At 47.9% G+C, this 20,949-nt stretch overlaps 5 protein-coding genes across 5 annotated transcripts; 2 read left to right on the forward strand and 3 right to left on the reverse strand.

Annotated features, from left to right (window-relative positions):
• Nucleotides 1–768: 768 nt before the first annotated feature.
• Nucleotides 769–5,031, forward strand: SETTUDRAFT_151712 (uncharacterized protein; the record flags this gene model as incomplete). Its single annotated transcript, XM_008028304.1, has 3 exons — nucleotides 769–1,122; nucleotides 1,285–3,183; nucleotides 3,236–5,031. The coding sequence occupies 3 exons, from the start codon at nucleotides 769–771 to the stop codon at nucleotides 4,988–4,990; spliced, it is 4,008 nt and encodes a 1,335-aa protein (XP_008026495.1). The 3' UTR covers nucleotides 4,991–5,031.
• Nucleotides 5,032–9,106: 4,075 nt separating this feature from the next.
• Nucleotides 9,107–9,987, reverse strand: SETTUDRAFT_169508 (uncharacterized protein). The gene has a single exon (XM_008028305.1). The coding sequence runs from the start codon at nucleotides 9,900–9,902 to the stop codon at nucleotides 9,177–9,179; it is 726 nt and encodes a 241-aa protein (XP_008026496.1). The 5' UTR covers nucleotides 9,903–9,987; the 3' UTR covers nucleotides 9,107–9,176.
• A 1,647-nt stretch (nucleotides 9,988–11,634) lies between these two features.
• SETTUDRAFT_110934 (uncharacterized protein) lies at nucleotides 11,635–12,448 on the reverse strand (the record flags this gene model as incomplete). Its single annotated transcript, XM_008028306.1, has 3 exons — nucleotides 11,635–11,837; nucleotides 11,877–12,151; nucleotides 12,222–12,448. 3 exons carry the CDS (start codon nucleotides 12,446–12,448, stop codon nucleotides 11,635–11,637), a joined length of 705 nt encoding a protein of 234 aa, XP_008026497.1.
• A 2,985-nt stretch (nucleotides 12,449–15,433) lies between these two features.
• SETTUDRAFT_39963 (uncharacterized protein) lies at nucleotides 15,434–16,120 on the reverse strand (the record flags this gene model as incomplete). The annotated part of the gene is made up of 1 exon (XM_008028224.1): nucleotides 15,434–16,120. The coding sequence occupies one exon, from the start codon at nucleotides 16,118–16,120 to the stop codon at nucleotides 15,434–15,436; it is 687 nt and encodes a 228-aa protein (XP_008026415.1).
• A 1,552-nt stretch (nucleotides 16,121–17,672) lies between these two features.
• SETTUDRAFT_177580 (uncharacterized protein) lies at nucleotides 17,673–18,692 on the forward strand. Its single transcript, XM_008028307.1, has 2 exons — nucleotides 17,673–17,994; nucleotides 18,047–18,692. Exons 1-2 carry the CDS (start codon nucleotides 17,736–17,738, stop codon nucleotides 18,301–18,303), a joined length of 516 nt encoding a protein of 171 aa, XP_008026498.1. The 5' UTR covers nucleotides 17,673–17,735; the 3' UTR covers nucleotides 18,304–18,692.
• Nucleotides 18,693–20,949: the final 2,257 nt, after the last annotated feature.

Consider the following 20,949-nt stretch of genomic DNA (forward strand, 5'->3'; position numbering starts at 1 on the left):
TGAGTTTCTAAGACCTCGAAGAGGCCAGAGCAAAGCGTGCTGCGAAGGAGCACGCTTTAGCAGGCAAGCCGAAGCGCGGGCGTAAGCGCAAGAGCGACGCGCTAGAAGAATCGATGGTCCTGCCGTCGCCAAAGCCAACAGTAGCGCAGCGGATCGATGCGCCTGAGCTAACGCATGCGCCGGTATCTGGATAGAGAGCGCCTGTAGCCAGGATGTACTAGACCCCTTTCTCTAACTCTGTATGATGGATTTCGCGGCGTTGCCCAGGCTGGATAGAAAGGGTATTTCAAGTCAAATTTAAACCTAGATGGTGCTCACAAATATTGTATCTGCGTGACTGCTCTCTCATTTGTCCTGCATCGGAACGGGCAAGCTTTGAGTGCGTCGGTGCTTAGACCCTTGCCAACAGGGGCCTCATGTCCTCGGTAGCTTTCGATGCAGACGCGCTTCAGCCTTGCGAGCAGTGCACGACGCATGCATGGCACGCTTTACATACCCCGCCTGGGGCTTCAAACAGGCTTCAGCACCAAGTCAACAACACAGCGAGAGCCGGCAGCCTCAGCTCGCGACATCTTGACGCATCACAGAATCCTGCTGGTACCTGAGCTGGTGTACCTGCTCATCATTCTCTCTGTATGCTGACCGTCTATCGGTATCTAACAGGAAAGCAGCTAACAAGCAACAAGCGCCCGCGCGACTAGGCTACCAAATTCAACCTTTTGAGTCCTACTCTCATCGCATATACCTACTATACACCCACACGAATCTATGCGGCTCTTACAGTACAGCGAAAGCGGAGAGCTCAGCATCCACAGCTTCGACGATGGCGACATACCCCCTTACGCGATACTCTCACACACCTGGGGCGCAGATGGCGACGAGGTGACCTTTGCAGACCTCCAGACAGGCGGTGGCAAGACGAAGCCGGGCTATAAGAAGATCATCTTCTGCGGAGAACAGGCACGGCGCGACAGCCTCCAGTACTTCTGGATCGACACGTGCTGCATCAACAAGGCCAATAAGGCTGAACTTGCCTTCTCTATCCGATCGATGTTTCGCTGGTACCGCGATGCAGCTCGGTGTTATGTATATCTATCGGATGTCTCTGATCAACCTCTACCAGTGACGTCAGGCGACCACGATTCACGATGGCTTTTGTGGATCTGGATACTCTCTATTCTCTATAGCATGTCGAGATGGTACGGCAGCACGATACAGCGCTACTTCTATTCGCGCAACGTTCCATGCACTTCGGTCGGTAGCGATCCTGTACGACATGAGCAGAAGGCTGAGCTTGCGCTTAAAAATAGCAGATGGTTTACCCGTGGATGGACGCTGCAGGAGCTTCTTGCACCGTCTATAGTAGAGTTCTTCTCTAGAGAAGGGACTAAGCTTGGTGATAAGTTGTCGCTAGCAGAAGAAGTGCGTGAAGTTACGGGTATCCCTAGTCTAGCGCTGCAGGGCGAACCGTTGTCTTACTTTAGCGTTCATGAACGCGTTACCTGGATTGAACATCGCACTACCACGATTCCAGCGGACCGTGCATACTCCCTGATGGGTATTCTCGGCGTCAGCTTGTCCCCGATTAATGGCGAGAATCTAGCTGAAGCTTTGAAGCGGGTTCTAGACGAGGTTGAAAAGCAGAACAAGTGCATCCAAGACTTGTGTCCTAGCAACCCGCGCGATGACAAGAAGCGGATCGAAGAGACTAAAGGCGGGCTGCTTACGGGCGCTTACCGTTGGGTTCTTGACAACGACACCTTCCAGCAGTGGCAGCAAGACCCAGAGAGCCGACTACTGTGGGTGAAAGGCGATCCTGGCAAAGGCAAGACAATGCTGCTGTGCGGCATTATCGACCAACTGCAAAACTTGACGCCGAAACCTACCCTTTTTTCGTACTTTTTCTGCCAAGCGACCGACACACGCATTAATAGTGCCACAGCTGTGCTGCGGGGCTTGCTGTATATGCTTGTGCACCGGCAGCCGTCGCTTATATCGCACGTTCGCAGGAAGCACGACTACGCTGGCAAAAGCTTGTTCGAGGACGCGAATGCCTGGGTCGCCCTGACGGAAATCTTCGCCGATGTGCTGCAAGATGCAGGCCTAGGCACAACGTATCTAATTATTGACGCGCTCGACGAATGCGTGACAGGCTTACTAAAGTTGCTCAGCTTTATCGCGAAGCAGTCGTCTGCGTCCTCTCGCGTTAAATGGATTGTATCTAGTCGCAACTGGCCAGATATTGAGGAAGAACTGGAGCGTGCTGAGCATAAGATGAGGCTTAGCCTTGAGTTAAACGCTGAGTCGGTAGCTGCAGCAGTAGATGTGTTTATCCGGCAGAAGGTGTGTCGCCTAGCCCAAGAGAAGCGCTACACGCCAGAGGTACAAGACGCGGTGCTCCAGCACTTAACGTCGAACGCGAACGACACCTTCCTCTGGGTTGCGTTGGTGTGCCAAGGCCTCAAACGGACGCCGAAGTGGAACGTGCTGAAGAAGCTAGCCCAGTTCCCGCCTGGGCTCGACTCTCTGTACAAGCGGATGCTGCAGCAGATTAGCGAGTCCGACAGCGCTGATAGGTGTCTGCGGGTACTGGCAGTGACTGCTGTCCTATATCGACCGATCACAGTTAGTGAGCTAGTTATATTAACTAAGCAACTTGCAGACCTTATTAATGATCTAGAGTCCGTGCGGGAGATTATCGGTCTCTGCGGATCATTTTTAACGCTGCGAGACGATACGGTATACTTTGTACATCAGTCAGCTAAGGACTTCCTTATTACGAAAGCGTTAAACGACGTCTTTCTAGATGGTATAGAGTGTGTGCATCAAGATATCTTCGCGCAATCACTTATAATTCTGCACAAGACACTGCGCAGAGATATATACGGCCTTCAAGCGCCTGGATATACTATAGGAGATGTTAAGCCACTTCTTCCTGATCCTCTAGCCGTGTCGCACTACCCATGTGTGTACTGGATTGACCACTTCTGCGACTCAAAACCCAGTGCTACTAATCAAGAAATCACTAGGGCTATAGACGCATTTCTTGAGCAAAGATATCTCCACTGGCTAGAAGCGCTCAGCTTGTGCAGAAGCATGGCCAAAGGGGTAGTCTCGATGACAAGGTTATGGGATCTAGTCCAGGTAAGGCTAACACAACTACATCTGTACACGGCCTTCACAGTGTAGTTACTAACGTAGCTAGGGACTTGGAGACACTGACGTATTGAACAAGATCGTGTACGACGCACGGCGGTTTATTATGTATCATAAGGAGGCGATCGAGAACTATCCTTTGCAGGCATACGCATCTGCTCTGCTGTTCAGTCCAGCTGATAGCATAGTAAGAAGGCTGTTCCAGCACGAAGAGCCAAGAGGAGTAACGATCAAGCCCGCTATGGGCAACGGCTGGAGTGCATGTCTGCAGACGCTCGAGGGCCATAGCGGTGATGTTACCTCGGTGGCCTTCTCGCACGACTCGACCCGGCTAGCGTCAGCGTCAAGGGACAGCACTGTCAAGATCTGGGAGGCGAGCAGCGGGACGTGTGTGCACACGCTCGAGGGCCATAGCAGTCATGTTACCTTAGTGGCCTTCTCGCACGACTCGGCTCGGCTAGCGTCAGCGTCAAGGGACAGCACTGTCAAGATCTGGGACGCGAGCAGTGGGGCGTGTGTGCACACGCTCGAGGGCCATAGCAGTGAAGTTAATTCGGTGGCCTTCTCGCACGACTCGACCCGGCTAGCGTCAGCGTCTTTTGACAGCACTGTCAAGATCTGGGAGGTGAGCAGCGGGGCGTGTGTGCACACGCTCGAGGGCCATAGCAGCTATGTTTGGTTGGTGGCCTTCTCGCATGACTCGACCCGGCTAGCGTCAGCGTCTTTTGACAGCACTGTCAAGATCTGGGAGGCGAGCAGCGGGATGTGTGTGCACACACTCGAGGGCCATAGTAGCTATGTTACCTCGGTGGCCTTCTCGCACGACTCGACCCGGCTAGCGTCAGCGTCTTTTGACAGCACTGTCAAGATCTGGGACGCGAGCAGCGGGGCGTGTGTGCACACGCTCGAGGGCCATAGCAGCTATGTTCGGTTGGTGGCCTTCTCGCATGACTCGACCCGGCTAGCGTCAGCGTCTTTTGACAGCACTGTCAAGATCTGGGAGGCGAGCAGCGGGACGTGTGTGCACACATTCGAAGGCCATAGCAGTCATGTTACCTTGGTGACCTTCTCGCACGACTCGACCCGGCTAGCGTCAGCGTCAGAAGACGGGACTATCAAGATCTGGGAGACGAGCAGCGGGACGTGTGTGCACACGCTTGAGGGCCATAGCAGTCCTATTACCTCGGTGGCCTTCTCGCATGACTCGACCCGGCTAGCGTCAGCGTCTTTTGACAGCACTGTCAAGATCTGGGACGCGAGCAGCGGGACGTGTGTGCACACACTCGAGGGCTATAGCCATTTTGTTACCTCGGTGGCCTTCTCGCACGACTCGGCTCGGCTAGCGTCAGCGTTAAGTAACTATACTGTCAAGATCTGGGACGCGAGCAGCGGGACGTGTGTGCACACACTCGAGGGCCATAGCAGTGAAGTTAATTCGGTGGCCTTCTCGCACGACTCGGCCCGGCTAGCGTCAGCGTCAGAAGACGGGACTATCAAGATCTGGGAGGCGAGTAGCGGGACGTGTATACACACTCTTAATGTTGGCACGGCTCTTGACAGCTTATCCTTTGACTCTACTAGCACTTCCCTTTACACAAACATTGGAATCATCGCTATCCCTCCTTTCCAGGTTTCTACCAGCACAGACATGGCAGCATCAAAACCACAGTACCAAAATGTTAGTCTAAGTCTAGATATGGTTTGGATTGTGCGCGCCGGAAGCAATGTACTGTGGCTACCATCTGAGTATCGACCGTCAAGGTCAGCCGTGAGTGGGGCTCTGGTAGGCATGGGAGTAGGATCAGGGAGGATATGGTTTTGTGAGGTGAAGTAGATAAAGAATCACAATTAATAGAAGCATATTTGCAGTACTTATGTGTCTCTCTCTAGCCGATTTCTAAGGACAGGCAGCAGGTGACCGTGCACGTAAATAGTGGTTAGACGAAGCATCTGGAGCTTTGCGCCACAGCCTAATCCATTTTGGCATAGCGTACGTAGGTGTATATTGCAGACCGCTAAGCTTTTAATACTGGCTGTGTCAGCACGCTAAGCCTTTTCACTCAGTCTGATGAAGTGGCACGTCGCACCGGAGCAACTCGGAGAGCACTTAGATCAGGGCTGCACACGTTTCTAAGAGCGAGACTGTATTATACCGCTATTTAAGTATCCTACAATGGCTCCGAAAGATTAAGCGATAGCGTTACTTAAGAGAGAGCAGGGGTGTTTTAATATTGCATCTTCTATGCCAAAGATAAGAAGCTTAAGAATACAAGCTACAACGCTGTAATTTTACTATATAGAGCTTGCACTAGGCAGAGATAAAGGTAAAGAATACGACCTTATTAACTTGACCCTATACGATTGTGTAAGGTGGGTATAACATGGTTGAACAACATTCGTGGTTCGTTGAGGGGGGATGTTCGACCCGCAGGGACGGACGTTAGAGGGAAGGTATCTACTACATGACTGTAATTTTTGTATTGGTGGGCATGCATCAACTCAGAATCAACCCTAATACATACCTGGGTAGGCCAACATGATTTTTAGGATGGTTGCAGGCTATGATATTACTGCAAAGTCAAAGTACCTGTAATTTTGTCCGTTACGGCGGTTGTTCCGTTACGAAGGGATGTACGTTAGTTAGTTACTCGCTCAACAAGACGAAAGAACAACGAGATTGCATGTCGATTAGTAATTATGGTAACGAGTTGTTGCGACTGCCACCTATGTTGCGCTGACGGGCGTGTTCGAGTCGGTCTTGCGCCTATACAACATTGAGGCCTCTTTGGGCAGGGACTTGTTTTGTGTTCTCTGGGTTGCCGTTGCCTTTTCCGTCGCATCCGGCTTCTTCTGGCTGCCGAGTGTTTGCTTTTGCTCTGGCAAATGAACCCTTGTCTTGGCACTGCTATTTTGGGGTTGGTTGTGTGGCTGGCTGTGTTTAAGCCATGATATGGAATAATTAGGGTATATGCTAGGCATCTTGCCTTCCGTCGCGTGCCTCCAACCCGTATAGAAGTAGCATATGTGGGTAAAGTGATAACATGTTATGGAAGTGCAGTGTACCCCTCGTGTAGCCATGTTAATGCATTTGACTACATCTCTGCTAGTGAAGTAGAAAGTGAGCGCGATGCTGCGGTGTCGTGTTAGTAGCCGTAATCGTGAGCAGCGCTACCGAGTATTGCTCTGCTGATGCATGCATATCTTGCTGACGAGGTTCATGCGGTCGTCAGCAGCTTACAGGTACCAGGTCAGTCTGGAATTCCACCAGTCTGAAATTCCACCAGTCTAGAACTCCGTTGGCCTGAAATTCCGTACATGTGGAATTCTGTGAATGTGAAAGTCCAGACTAACGGAATTCCAGACTGATAGAATTCCAGACTAGCGGAATACCCGAACTCTGGAATTCCATGCCAAGGTTACTACTGACGGGGATGTTTACCTAGGCTTGAGGGCATGGCTCTGGACTGTTGTTAGATTTGGGGCTGGAACTCTATGTCATTGTACACGATAGTATGATGTCGCTGTGGGGTAAGTTTGGCGATGTTGCTTTGTCGTTGTCGAAATGACAGAGTCCGAGAAAATGGTGCTCAAGTGCCCCCGACTGATCTGTGCAAACACACAGTGCCCCAACGGAGATCTTGCTATTGCTTTGCCTTGCATCACCAAGACACTCATTCTAGCATTGCTGCACGCAGAACACAAGTGGGATGTTCACATCATTGGCTATTTGCTAGAAGATAACAAAACCAAAGTGGTCTCTAACATTGATACCTCGTCTTCCATATTCCGTTGCAGGATCTAAGCAAGCAACAGGCTCGCACGTCGTCTTGCATTCTCGAAGATTTTCCGGTACTATCTAGACATCTCATTCTCTCCCAAGCATGATATTGCTGTCAGCAATTCAACATGATCTTCTTATCGGAAATAACAACTATAATGGTATCATACAAGGTGTGCATTCACCAGACACAGTCTAATTGGGCCGCTTGTAAAACATCTGGCATAATCGTGTAAAATACGCCAGCTACATCCAGTACTGTAGTAACAAAAGCAATTTGGCGTGGTGGTACTTTGTCTGGGTATAATGCATGTCTTGTAAATACATGCTGAAACTTTTGCTAATTGTAATGAAGCGACTGTTTCGTGCCGAGAAGCCTCGCATAGATCATACTCATAACCAAGTGCTGCTTTGTTAGCTACGTTCCTCTTGCTATCGCGCCCAGCTACCCATTGTATATTGTCCAGTATTCGCGCCCCGTAATCAGCTGTCATAGCATGTAGAAGTAGGCCCTACATAAGGAGCTCGTCCGCTATTCTGTTAAGATCCATTTTTGACACGTGCCACGGCTCTTTTGCATGGAAGTAAGCCTGTCACATTGGGTATATTTCCGATTCCTGGACAGATCTCAGAACTATCAACGACGTAAGCATGCTAGTATAATCCTTGTTAGATAAGCACACATTCCGCTAATGCCACCGCTCGTGTTGATACGTGGATGCCGTTGTAATTCATACCAATAACTCAAAATTACGCCAGTAATATCACACAAACCGCTCTTCAGTCGATGAAACGTGGGCGCGAATCGAGCGTCCTGTATTTACAATCAGTATGGGAAAACAAGCACTGGGCCAAAGACTCTGCCGACAAAGAAGTTTTAAAACATCCCACCGCGAATGCCTCGCCTCAATTGCCTGCCTCCATACAGAATCGATCAATATATGGTCACATCTGCTTGCTACTCTTTGGTTCTTCGCAAGCATATGTCGTTTTGCTGGCGGACTCGAAATTCCATACACTACAAGTACCGCTGCAACACTCTTTTACCTTGTAGCCAATATCGTTTGCTTTGCATGCTCAACTTTATACCATGTGTTTGCCAATCATGCACGAGCAAACGCTTACCAGTACATGGATCATCTCGGAATCACCGCTGTAATATGGGCCTCCTCCATATCTCTTACAACACTATCTTTTGAATCGCATCCAAAAGAACAGTGGATGCATGGCATATTAATAAGTATAGTGGCTGCGCTTTGCTTCCTATATCTATTATGTGGCTCGCAGTATGGTAGCTCCGATCGACAAAATCGGATATACATACACACAGTCCTAGGTAGCCTTGCAATGCTTTCTGGTTTGCGAAATTGGCAAATTCGCTGGGCAAGACATCGATCCGGCCAGCTCTTCACGGACTTTGCGATCATGGTTCTCTTCAATGGTGTAGGGGGTGCGATCTATGCGACTCACCTCTTGGACAAAACACTAGGGACAAAACTCGGCACTCTTGACATCAGCCACAACGCTATGCATATCCTATTCATCGTTGGATCAGTTGTCTACGAGCAGAGCTTGATGCGCACTTACCACGATATGCTCGATGAGTGAATGCCATGGAAATGAGTCATACATGAAGTGCTGGAAATAGGCACGGAGTTACGCAGGCAACAGACGGCACGAACTAGCACATTGTTGACTACCTCAAAGTATCGTTATACCATTCGTATGTAGCCCCCGGATTTGGTGGAATGGGGTTTGCTATTAGCTCATTTGGAATAACATCATCCACTGGCAGATGACTGTGCTCATAAAATCCCGTCATGCGCGCAATACTGAGACGCTGTTCTGCTACGCTTGCCGAGCTACACCCAGTTTTCCAACATTCCAATGACCAACGAAAGCCAAGGGATCAATGAGGCAGATACCAACAAACCCACTGTGACAACGTGAATCTCCCATTCATCCATAGGTAGCCAGTCGCTGTAGCTACGTAATTTGACAACCACGGTATCCAGCAGCCCATAGCACAGGGAAACAGAAAGTCAAATAGTACAACCGTCTCGGCGAGGCAGGCTTTTCGGGCACATGGGATTGACGTTGCTTCATGCTGGGAGGCACCAATATCCCATTCAATTCAAGTCAATCTGAGAAATAATCACACGATATGCGTAGTTGATTGGAAGGCTACCTATGGATTTATTAGGATATGCTAGAAAGCAGACGAAGAGAGGAGAACACTAGATTAAACCCTCGACTTCGTAAATCGAGCTTGGAGCTCTTCGATTTGTTTCTGCAAATCTGCAATCTCTACTTCCAGCTGCGCCTTCTTCTTAGGCTTCTCCTTCTTGACGTGCACGTTTTCTCCCTGTAGGTCACCTTTATCATCGAGTACCATCCCCTTTTCCACTAGCATCTTCTCGACCGCAGGGACGAGCTCAGCAAACGACTTAACAAAGGGGATATCATAGCGGCGACAGGTCAGCTCCACATTACCGCATTTCCAGTACTCTTCGCCGCAGCACACGACGATCTTGTCCGAGCCCGCCCAGAGACCCAGCTCGAGTAGTGAGACAGGGCTCTTGGTACTGACATCGAAGTAGAAGCAGATGACGTCGACCTGCTCGAGCGCAGTCAGCTCCCACTCCACCTGCGTCTTGAAATCCTTGTCGCGCGCGAGCGGCGTGATTTTGGTGTTCCAATGGCCTCGACGCGGATTGCAGACGGTAATGGGGAGGTGGGAGAGTAAATTGGTCATATGCTTTTGCCATTGAACGGCGTTGCCCATTTCTATGCTGCTGGCGGTGAAGACACTGAACTTGCGGTATATGGGCGCATTAGGCGGCATGCAGTGTACAAAGTCCCTGTGTCGTGTAGGCAGTGGCGAGGGTAGAGGAGGAAGCTGGTTGTTTACATCTTTGACATATCGATCGATGTCTACGCTTCCTGATGTGTTGGCTACGGAAGTCATGGTGGTGTTTTGCTCTTTTTCTGGGAACTTTGTCGTCTTGATTGTCTCTTCGCTCGATTTGCTACCCGTTCTGTCTGTTCTGGGTCTTTTTTTTTTCTTCCAAATTGATTCTTATGTCTTCCGTAGCGGGATCATAGATCTGCTACTGTAATTTCCTTTTTGTTTAATAGAAGAACCACGGGGAATACTAAAGTTACCACAGGCGGTAGGAGTGTGTATCGTGATAGAGATGATTGGAAACCTGATTGAAAAAGATTAGTCATTGGTTCCTAGCAGGTTGAATCAATCCTTGAATAGTGCGGATGATCATACTTAGTTATATTGCACTCAGCTGTTCTGAAAATAGGTTCGCAACAACCACGCAAGTGTGGACTAGCTGCGCTAACAACTGTTATCCAATCTTTGTGGATGGCAAACTTATGATTGCTGGAAAGGGTATCTTGATTTCCACATGTATAATAACTCGACTTTTTATCTAAAAACAACATGATCCGTGCGTTCGAATTAAGCAAAGAGTATTAACCCGTTCCGTATGAGTGCAATGCACGGTTGCTCATCTACGAATTAGCTCAGGGATGTATAAAGCTGATTTGATGACCTCCTATGCAGTAATTGAGCATAGGCAGCCATTTGGAAAGGCTAATGCAGTATTCGGCTGTGCCAGTCTCCCCGTACGAGGTCTGTGTACTACATCTATGGAGATGATCACCTATCAGGTGTAAGCAGTATGCAACAAGTCACTGCAGACATTAAACATCCCAGCACCCTGGCAAGGCGTCCCGTGAGGCTAGATCAGTTAGGAGTGACTCATACCGCCTTAGTCTGCCCCTGGAGAAGTTGAGACGGCTTCGTTGGCACACACGGGCTATACCTACCTGGCTCTCGCTGGTGACATTGTCGCTAGTGAGATGTTAGAGGTAAAGCTAACTGCGGTCGCGATGACATATGATACCGTTGCGGAGGCGCTGAGAACCTTTATAGCTAGCGCAAGCGGCAGAGCGGCCTTCAAGGCAGTGGGCATGGCCTGGCTGAGTATTGTGAGGTTGACCTGTCCAAGATTGACCCGCCCAAGGTAAAGTGCCTTCTATACCACTCGTAATGATACTGCACCGCCACAAAGCGTTGAATTCTGTGGCTGGCCAGTTCGTGTAGACGCCCATGATTGCCGTACCTAATGCCGCGAGTGAAAAAGAATCAACTATCTTGCAGCGATCATTTGGTTCAGGTACGTTATCGGGCTTAAATGGTATAGGAGGGACCAGCAGTCAAGCTGAAAGATTTATTTAGATCTAAAGGGCGATGACTAGAAATATCCCAAGCGAACAAGATGCCTATTATGGTGTGGTGGCACGTGAGCAGACTGACAGTACATATTGGGGTTTCTTTTCGGGATCGATAAGTACCTTTTTCGGTCAATTGATAGCTATCGATTACTTCTCAGTTTCTTGGCTGCTTTGTTGCGGGTCCCCCCTTGATCCTTTGCGCTCAACTACCTATTGTGCTACACTATCTACATGAAAAAGAAATCTAATCTATAAAAACAATCTAATGAAATAATACTAGAACGAAATAGATATCGCATAACGACACAAACAGCAGGATGCACTTTCGGAAAGGGTTTACAGGAGTGAAATGGAGCAATGTCTAACTGCGCTCACGTGCGGCCGGTAGACATAAACATTGGATACTAAAAAGGAAAACATAACAGTGCCAAACAAACCACGCCAGACGATTACGTATGAGTTTGCTGTTTCGATGGCATGACGGCCTTCTCCAGCTTCTTCAGTTGCAAGTTCTTGTCCTCAATCTCCTGTCGCAGTCGCTTAATCTCTAAGCGCATATTGCCGATGTTGTGGTCGTCAGAGACAACGCGCTTACGCTTAGAGCTGATGTACTCGTTATCGTGGTGTTGCAAAGGTTGGTTGCAAAATGACTCTGAGGCAGAGCCTTCCATCTCACGATGAACTATGTCACGGCGTATGACGAGGTCATGCGGATCTGCTGATATGGACGTTCTCCTATGAACACGGCGGACATGCTCCGCCAGGTTCTCTTTCCGCGTGAATCCGGAGCCTGAACTACGTTTGCAGCCAGGAAATGGGCAGAAGAGGATCTTTTTGGTGCCGCCGTGCATCTTGTGTACCTCGCGCTCGTGGCGAAGGAGGCCGCCACTGTAGGTGAATCCTTGGAGCTTTTCGCAACCCTTGGCATTGCACTTGTAGGGACGATCATGCGTGTCCATGTGCCTGCTGCATATAAACATTAGTAAATGATGATTGCCAAAGATAAGTGAGCTTATATGGGACAAAGATTACTTACTTCCATTCACATTTTCGAACAAACGTAATGGAGCACTCTTGGTGTTGGCATATCATCTTGCCGTCCGCATTGCGCGGTGGCTCTTCGGCGCGTTTGTAGCTGTGAGTCTTCCGCGGGAGTTTATCGTCATCACCATCTTGAGGGGAGTCTATAGAAAGGCTTCTGCTGTGGGACTTTGGATGACAGGCTGTTGCTGGTGGGCTACGTTTGACTTGGGGAGATTTCATACGAGATGATGGGCAGTCTGAATCGACTGCACTAGGCATATCTCCGTCTTTTGAATGAATCGAGGTGTCCCGCTTGCCTTGGTGTGGAGCGAGCAGGATCGCGATTGATAGGTCTTGTTAGGATAGTAGGAGAGTATGGGAAGAGAATGAAAACATGTCACACGATCGAGTGGTGTCAACAACAATATATACCTAGCGGCGAGGCCGCTGTGAGGCGGATTGCAAGGCTTTTTTGCGGAATGTCAGGCACACCATACCCATATATCATGGAGGAGCGGAGGCGCAGTCAGGACTACGTCGGCGCATAAACAGGCAACAATGCTTGATGTGCCTGTGTTCAAATGGTACAAGGGCTTGTTAGTACCTTCCTCATTGGTTCATCTGCTTTTTTCATCATTAGGCTACAATAAAAAGGAGACTGTGCAGCGCATGAAATGAGTATATAAGGTGAATAGCCACCCTGTAGCGGTAGCTTTCTTCTCATCTTAACTGTTTCGCTTGCGCAGATTACTAGTAGGGTTGGTTGAATTCCAGCTTTGCCAGATGCTTGTTTTGTTCCAACTGCGGTCAGTACAATTACGTAGGTTCGATGAAGACGAAGTCACGGATGGCTATTGTTTGGCGTGGATGCATATAGCATAAGCGTTGAATAAATGAATGGGGATGCAGAGCAGAACGAGCAAGAAATAGCATAATACAATCCAAAGTTGATAGAGCCACTATGTAGCACAAATCGCAGCGCGGCCGTGCTGTGTGTACAGAGTGTGTTCACTTGTTATCTAAACAACGATACACTAATTAGTTGATTGGTTAGCTCACTTGAACTTGTGGGTTGCCGGTATCATTGCGCTACTTACCCAGTTAATTCAATCATATAGTTGTTAATTAGTCGACCAACCGACTAACTAATTAGTCACAGCCTTTTTACTCACATGGAGATAGACGATACTCTTTTTCAAGAGTATGTAGCTCAATAGCATTCAACTGGCCATTACGATGAATTTGATTAACTAGTTAGTGTTAAGAGTAAGTCTTCATCCCTCTCTTCTCTCATATCTTGCGTGGTGTCCCTCTGTTCAGGTTCGTAACAGGTAGCTAGTATATCGTGAACTTAATTGCGATGTAGCCACAATTGTCTGTAGATTGAACATTTGCTTTTCTCTATTGTCAACATCATTAACTACATAACCACGATTAGTTCACTAAAGCCTAGTTATATCTACTTATGTTGTAGAAATTGACTAAGTTAACTCAATGATGGATCAATTGTGAGTTGTGATGGATTAAAACTGGAAAGATGGATCAAAACCTGGGGTGAGCGCTCAAGTCGGAAACCGAGCGCTACTATCGGCAACAGTAAATAGTCCAGCACCTCAGAGCTCTAAGAGAGCAGAGAGAATTTGATCAATTCTCTCACCCCAATAATCTTATCAGTATCTCGCACCTCCAACAATTTATGTATCATGCTTTTACGAACAAACAGGAGGGACTCCTCTTCGCAGGTTCCTATGAAAGGTTGCCGAGTCAACCTAAGGGAAACAAAGGTGTCAAAGGACGCCCGGGAAGTGATCAGCGCGGGGTGCGCAGATCACTTGACGTGCCATCCCACCAAGACAGGACATCCCGCCAAGCATGGGATGGCCACAGGATCTGGGATGGCTGACCATCCCAAACATCCCGCCAAGACACGGAAAGATGGGATGGACAGGATGGCAGGACGGTAGCAGCGATAATATAAGGATGGATGGATTTCATTATTACTCTCATTGTGGTCAACTCAGAATAGTTCATTTCTTACACAGATTGATACTAGTTATTCTATGTTAGTATAGAATTGATTGATTATCTTTTGGTTAAATCCTGTAACTCTTCTCCACACGGTACTACGACAATCGCACGGCTTACCGCTTAAGTCTACTCGCCCTGACCCGGACCGAGATCAGAGAAGTATAGCCCAACCCCGTGTAACACATGCTAACAGAACTAGGCTTACTCTAGAAGCCATAGTCTAATAATGTGTTTCATTCCAATACGTGTTTTTCTGGAGAGCTATTCAGTCACACTAATTTGTGTCCAGTACTTTTTTTTCGCAGATGTAACGGATTGGACTCGACTGAATGCTATGCCAAGGGTCATGCCGGGTGTAACGAGATTGTATTTGATAGAGGGCAATAAATATCTACTCACGAGCTTATACCTAAGTGCCGATCGGAGAAACATGTTCTCCCGTTGATCTAAGCGTTCTGTCTGAGCGCTGGGTCCGAATTCGGTTCGGGTGTTAGGACCTACACATGGATTTTGTGATCGCGCACTGAGATATTACCGGGGAGCTCTACTAAAGGACGTGTAGCCCGTTGAAGCAGAACTTTTATCCCTACCGCCTACGATCAACCCCTAGTTACTGTAATCTATGAATAAAAATCTTCTTACCTAGCTGTGGCAACGATAAAGACGGCCAACGTACGTAAGACGTTTGAAACACGCTGGACCGTACAACTACTCGGGTCTATGACACTTATGCTTACGGTGTAAGCACAGACGATAATCTCACTATAAAAAAGGTATAACTAAAGGATATCCCATTCTTAACATTGTATCCTAATTCTCCTTCCAGCAACATCGACGGGAAGTTTAGAGTTCAGATTGTTCGCAACTGCGCCAGTGCAATAGGCCTGCAGTCTCCGTGCATTCCTATCACTAACTATTCCAGTATTATCACAAATTATCAAACGTTGTATCTGCTAGCTTCATTGGGATATATAGAAAGATCAGTGATTGCCGTCGCGCTTTTAAAATGGGCGTCACAGCAATCATAAGCGCAGGTCCTGCCCTGGACAATCACCACAATGCCTGCGAAGAGAGATTGGAAGACCGCTTCTCGTCATGTTGCAGCGAGGCAGTGTTTGAAAGATTTCTAGTTATACACAGCTCTTGGCAGCTATCTTCTGTACAACAGTTTCTACTACATAACCTTAATCAGTAACATCAATTGTCATTCATAACTGCCTTAAGATGTGCTTCAGTGAATGGGTTTTGTGCCACAGCCAGTAGATCTTTGATTGCATTGGCTCTTTCGTTGTCTGCGTTGGTTACTTGTCGACTTTGTTTTGCTGCGCCAGCAACCATATTTTGAAGATCCAGTAGTGGAACTTGCTTGGCACTTATAGTTCTGTACAGATGAAACCATTCTGCGCTGTGTGTGATGTTGTGAATCGCGCACCCCTGTTGTTCGTGATCCGCCCCACATCCCCATCCTCCTTCAAAGAGGACTGGATACAGGGATTTGTATACGCTTTCTGTGTCTTTGACGATACGCTCTGGGTTGGCTTCTTCCCATAATGACCAATCAATCAAAACTACGTCAGGCATCAATGGCGTCTGTCTACCTGGATAGCGAAGCATGAAATTCTCGCGATTAACATCTGCATGTACAATACAGCACTTCTTATGAAGGAAAAGGCATGCGTTAGTGACTTGGTCAACCATGTGGAACGCCAGCTCCTCGGAGAGAGGTTGTTGCTTTGCCTTACTAGCTAAATAGAGTTTCTCCAGTGTCAAACCAGACATTACAGGCTCCATACTGTACCATGGTGTCTCCGATATGCTGTAACTCAACATCTTGACAAAGTTATAGTGGACGTTCTCTTCCATGTAGGTCCAAACCTTCTTCATAGCTTTGATGTCCTTGACTATGTAGCTAGCACTAGCTTTGATACCAGACGGGCACAGCGGGTTGCAGGTCTTTACGGCCTGTATCTTCTGTAGGCCCCCTGCACTGTCGTATTTAGACGTATCACTTGCTAGATTAGACTGCTCGACCAAGAAGTCAGATTTTAGAATAGTATAAAAGACAATGCCAAAAAATCCCACGCCAGCAGTGTTCAGAAGCTCTCATGCGTCAACTCCAGCTATGGCAGTCTCGTACACCAAAAGCTTTCCCCAAGATAGCAAAGCAGGCTTTGTTGCTCGTGTGGTCTATATCAATATATCATTCTATTCTGTCATGGCAGAATGTTTGGAATGGCTTGGTTCAGCCTATTCAAACTGCAATTGATTAAAGTTGATAACTACATAGAATCGATTGCACAACTACTTCACGTCTAGCCCAAGGTTCACCATTTGCTGACTACGTTGTGATTGAAAAAAAGCAGCCAATTTTGTTATTTTATAAAGTGGGAATGAGCGGTTAACTAGTATGTATCCATCGTTGGCGCGCGACGCTGGTGGCACTGTGAGTACAGAAATGCATCAGTAACCTGCAGGGTATTTAATTCCCCACGACTTGAGAAAACGTCATCTCCTACAGCTTCGTCGCAGCACGGACTCAAAGAGCAATGTTATCAGCGACAAAGTTAAGCTTAAGGTCAGGTTGAAACCTGCAAGCGGCACGGTAGTCCGGCAACATCTCGCAATGCACTGCAGCCCTCTACATGCCACGTAGTCGGGAACAATTCGTTAGTAGCTGGCGTGACTTTAGAAATGCACATCTTGGGATGCAGAACACGAATTCGAGCTGTTGGGCCACATCCTGGTTGATTGGTTCTTGTTCATCGATGAGCAATCACGTGACTGTGGCGCCGTGGGAAGGATTGCGGCACAGCGGTTCAAGCTACGTCCACGGTACTTGCATACTGCACGTGGGTGTAATCAAAAGTGCAAGCATTGTGTAATCATGAAACGGCAGTACGATGCCGCAACATGGTAGCTAGAGTGAAGTAGAGGAAACATCGACTTGCTCTATATAATCCAGCATATTGAAGAAGCTAGAGATGTGCCCGATAGGATTCTGTATTCGCATGTTAGATTCGGAAATCGTTGGCATTTTGAAGGGAAAACACGAGTGTTGAATCATGTTGTCAGATAAGTGGCAGAATCCGGGTGGAAACTCGATCACCTGGATTCTGTGATCCCAGCCAATCAGGGCTGATCGCCAAGACCCATCCCTAGGCGAGGCTGATACTCAGCCGTCTACCTGATGCAAAAAGCAATAGCGACAGAGCTCATAAGGCGGCGCACCTGCGCGCCGCTGGAAAAAGAACAGCGATCAACACAATCAATTTCTATCATCAAGTTTATCACAGTCTTTTATCACAGTGATCTAAATCAATCCTTGATCAGAAACCCTAACAGTCTGACACATGTATGCTTGGGAAACTCATTAAGGAGGTTCAATTTATTTTGATCACCTGATATGTTCTTGGCTCATATGGCGGGGTAATCTAAACATACAGCCTGGTAACTCACTCCCTCTCTGCTATACTCGTCTCTCGTCCTACAAATATCATCGATGGTGTTGCCTGATATCTACCCATCCCCAGGCTCGCTTGACCTAGGGCAGCTTGTCCAGGATCGCCTCAAGAGGGTGAATCAGCAGTTTCCAGCCTTGGCTCCAACGACGCTTGAAGACTTCCGCAGAGTAGCAGATGAGCTCTCCACTATCTCTGATGTATGTCAAGCAACTATAAAGAGACTAGCAGCGCAGGATGGGGTGTACGATGCAACCAAAGCACTTGACGAGACTGAACGTGCCCTTGACTGGGCTGTGTGTATGAGTCCTACCAAGAACGTTAGAAGCAGCACTAATCAGAGTTATTTTAGTTCTATCTCAAGTCAAAGTAGACCATGTGCCTGCTCAACGGGCCCTTCTCTTCCGCGCCCACAACCAGCCTGCTACGGATCACCCTGGAGTGTACATATCAGCTGCTCAGAAGATACCGTTTAATGACGAATATCGGCAAAAAAGTTCCGTGCAAGGATTTATCAAATCCCTCGGAAGGCACTTAGGAAAGAAAGTAATAGAAGCTAGGTGTCAGACTGTGAGGGTTTTTTCTAATCAAGGACACGTTGTACTGTGAAAAAAGACTGTGATAATTGATGGTGGAAATTGATGGTATTGATTGATCTGATCTTGTTCAGCGGCGCGCCTGCGCGCCGCCTTATGAGCGCTATCGCTGTAACACCGGGAGTATGAGGTGTGGCTCATATATCGGCCCTACCTAGGGTGCGCGTGGCGCTTGGCTCTGATTGGCTGGAATCATAGAATCCGGGTGCTCGATCACACCTGAATTCTGTCACTTATCTGACACTAGGATAGGAAAGCGGATGAAGACAAAGTTCACCTCAACAAGTACGAGGTTGGAATGGACCCTCCACTTGACAGGAAAAAAGTCAAGGGAACTACAGGAGCAAGTTAACTTCATGATCTTCGATGTTCAAGTGCTGTGTCAAACGCCAAAGACTACTGTGTTTCGTGTTACGGATCTGCTCCGATTTCTTGAGGCGAGTGGGCAGGCGCATCTGATTCCCGCAGAGTACCAGCAGTGGGCCAGAAACTGCGACGAGTATATTATTATGGGCAGCGGAATAGAGAGTGGCATTGTTCAGATGATTCCTTGGGTAGAAATTCGATGCGCGCCAATCATCAACTACCCATTCGGTGACGCATACACACTGTCCACCTACGAGCAATTCCGAGACAATCTTATGGATGGAAGACCATACACAGAATACAAAGAAGCATGTAAGATGGTTGTTTTGAGTGCTAAGAAGATTGCTGGGCAGAAAGCAGAAGATATAGAATTCGTACAACACCTTGTCAATCTCGTTCTGAAGCCAGGGCTGTGGTTTTGGGGCATTAAAGTCAGTGGGGGTGACACAGAAATATGGGAGGGTTGTGAGGAATTACTTGGAGATGGAATTGCTGCAAAATTGAGTCAAGTGTCAGTGTAGTACATCACATCAGATGTAGTCAGATGTTTGTGTACGGCCATACTCAATAACGTAAGAATGGAGGGAAGACGGCAAGAGGCTACGCTTAGGAACCGGATGTGCGGGTATACTAAGACTGTATTGGATAGAGGACTAGTATTTTCATTTCCATTATTACATCAAAGTCTATCTGCAGTCAGGGACTATGTGACATATTAGCTGAAGACCGTTCTAGATATAGTCTATTCAAAGTGAGGGCATTATATCAGCTACGTTAATCAATCAAACCAATCTGCCCCTGAGGCCAAGGAAATTAGAGCTTGTAACCACTCAAGGAAGAAAGCCGTCACCGCGTCCACCAAATATACTAGAACATCAAACCCACTGTATCCTCAACTCTATCCTAATAGTCATCCCTTAAAGAATCAACCAATTTTTCAATTTGATGTCCCGCGCTCTGCGTCCGTAGGGTCATTATCTTCTAAGGCCTTAAACTAAGGTCCAGCACTTAAGGTCAATCCTTGGGACCTGATAAACTATTATATCTCATAATTGTAATTAGGCTGATGTTTCGCTCGTCTATCTTGATACAAGCTAACGGCAACGTACCCTAACTTATGCGCGTCCTTAAAATCTGGATATCTGAATAAGGTGCATCCCTAGGTACGGAGACATACCCCGTGATGAGATAGGCTAGCTGATGAATCAGTTACAACCAGGTGCAACAAGAAAGGAAGTGGATAGACAGGAGAGGAATGGGAGAAGCTACAAGTAAATAGATGCAAGTATTCTGTCTACTTGACGAGCTTGCTGTTCGTGGCGTTGGGAACACCGACCACCAACACTGTGTTAGCAACGAATGAGAGCTTCCTTATCCACAGATACTATTTGGACCACGAGAACGAGATGAGAGGTATCATGGACGCTAAGCCAACCATCCGGATCATGTCTCCGTTCAAAAAAACTAATTTAATACAGCAACAGCGATTGCAAAAAGTTCGTCATGCTGATTGGTAAACAACACGTCCGATTGTACAAGATCAGGTGGAGGCTGACCCGCCTCGGATCTCCCTGCCTGCATTGATCGCAGTGTACGAGGTCTGACTCTATTGTTGTCATAGATAGAGTGGGCGCATGGCTTTTCTATAGCTGTTCTACGCTCTCATTCCATCAACCCTTTGGAGGGAAGTGCCGGCATCACTAAGATTGCTGTTGACAACAAATGTTCTTTCTTATTCAATGTTGAATCTGTGCATCCAGACACTCACTTACGAACCACGGAACCCACACCTCCTTCACCCAGATCCCCACTGCTCGTACGCCTGCAAGAACTTGGTAGCATCCGTCCAGCGTTGCACAGTCTCCGAACGCTGTTTCGCCGCCTGCGATCGTGATACCTTCCGCGATCGCGCCGTCGATAGCGAAGAACAAACTGTACCGTCCACCGACTGACATGATCAGTGGCAACGGCATCAAAACTACGTCGCGTTTGGTGGGTCGTAGCAAGGTGCGCAGGCGGTTGAAATGCGTCGCTGCCCAGAGCGAGAGTTGCGCTAGCGCGGTTGATTCGCTGCCGTTTGGAGTTTTCGTTTCGATGGAGACTGCGATGGGGTCTTGTCTCAAACTTTGTACGCTCGCGCTCGTATGGTTGATACTGTCAATCCCGTTGCGTGAATCCGCAAGCACCTGCTGGACAAGATGTGACGGGATCAAACTCTCGTCGCAGACTAAGGCGTGATCAACTAGCTTAGATTCTGTGTTGTTGAACCCGGTCTTTGGGACAAGGTGAGGAT

Source organism: Exserohilum turcica, assembly GCF_000359705.1.
Source record: "Exserohilum turcica Et28A unplaced genomic scaffold SETTUscaffold_23, whole genome shotgun sequence".
NCBI lineage: Eukaryota > Fungi > Ascomycota > Dothideomycetes > Pleosporales > Pleosporaceae > Exserohilum > Exserohilum turcicum.

Excerpts from the sequence above, each read along its gene's own strand:
- SETTUDRAFT_169508 (XM_008028305.1), bottom strand. The coding sequence starts at position 9,902 with ATGACTTCCGTAGCCAACACATCAGGAAGCGTAGACATCGATCGATAT.
- SETTUDRAFT_177580 (XM_008028307.1), top strand. The coding sequence starts at position 17,736 with ATGGTGTTGCCTGATATCTACCCATCCCCAGGCTCGCTTGACCTAGGG. Across the intron at positions 17,995-18,046 it reads TGCCCTTGACTGGGCTGTGT|TTCTATCTCAAGTCAAAGTA; the intron begins GTATGAGTCCTA and ends GAGTTATTTTAG.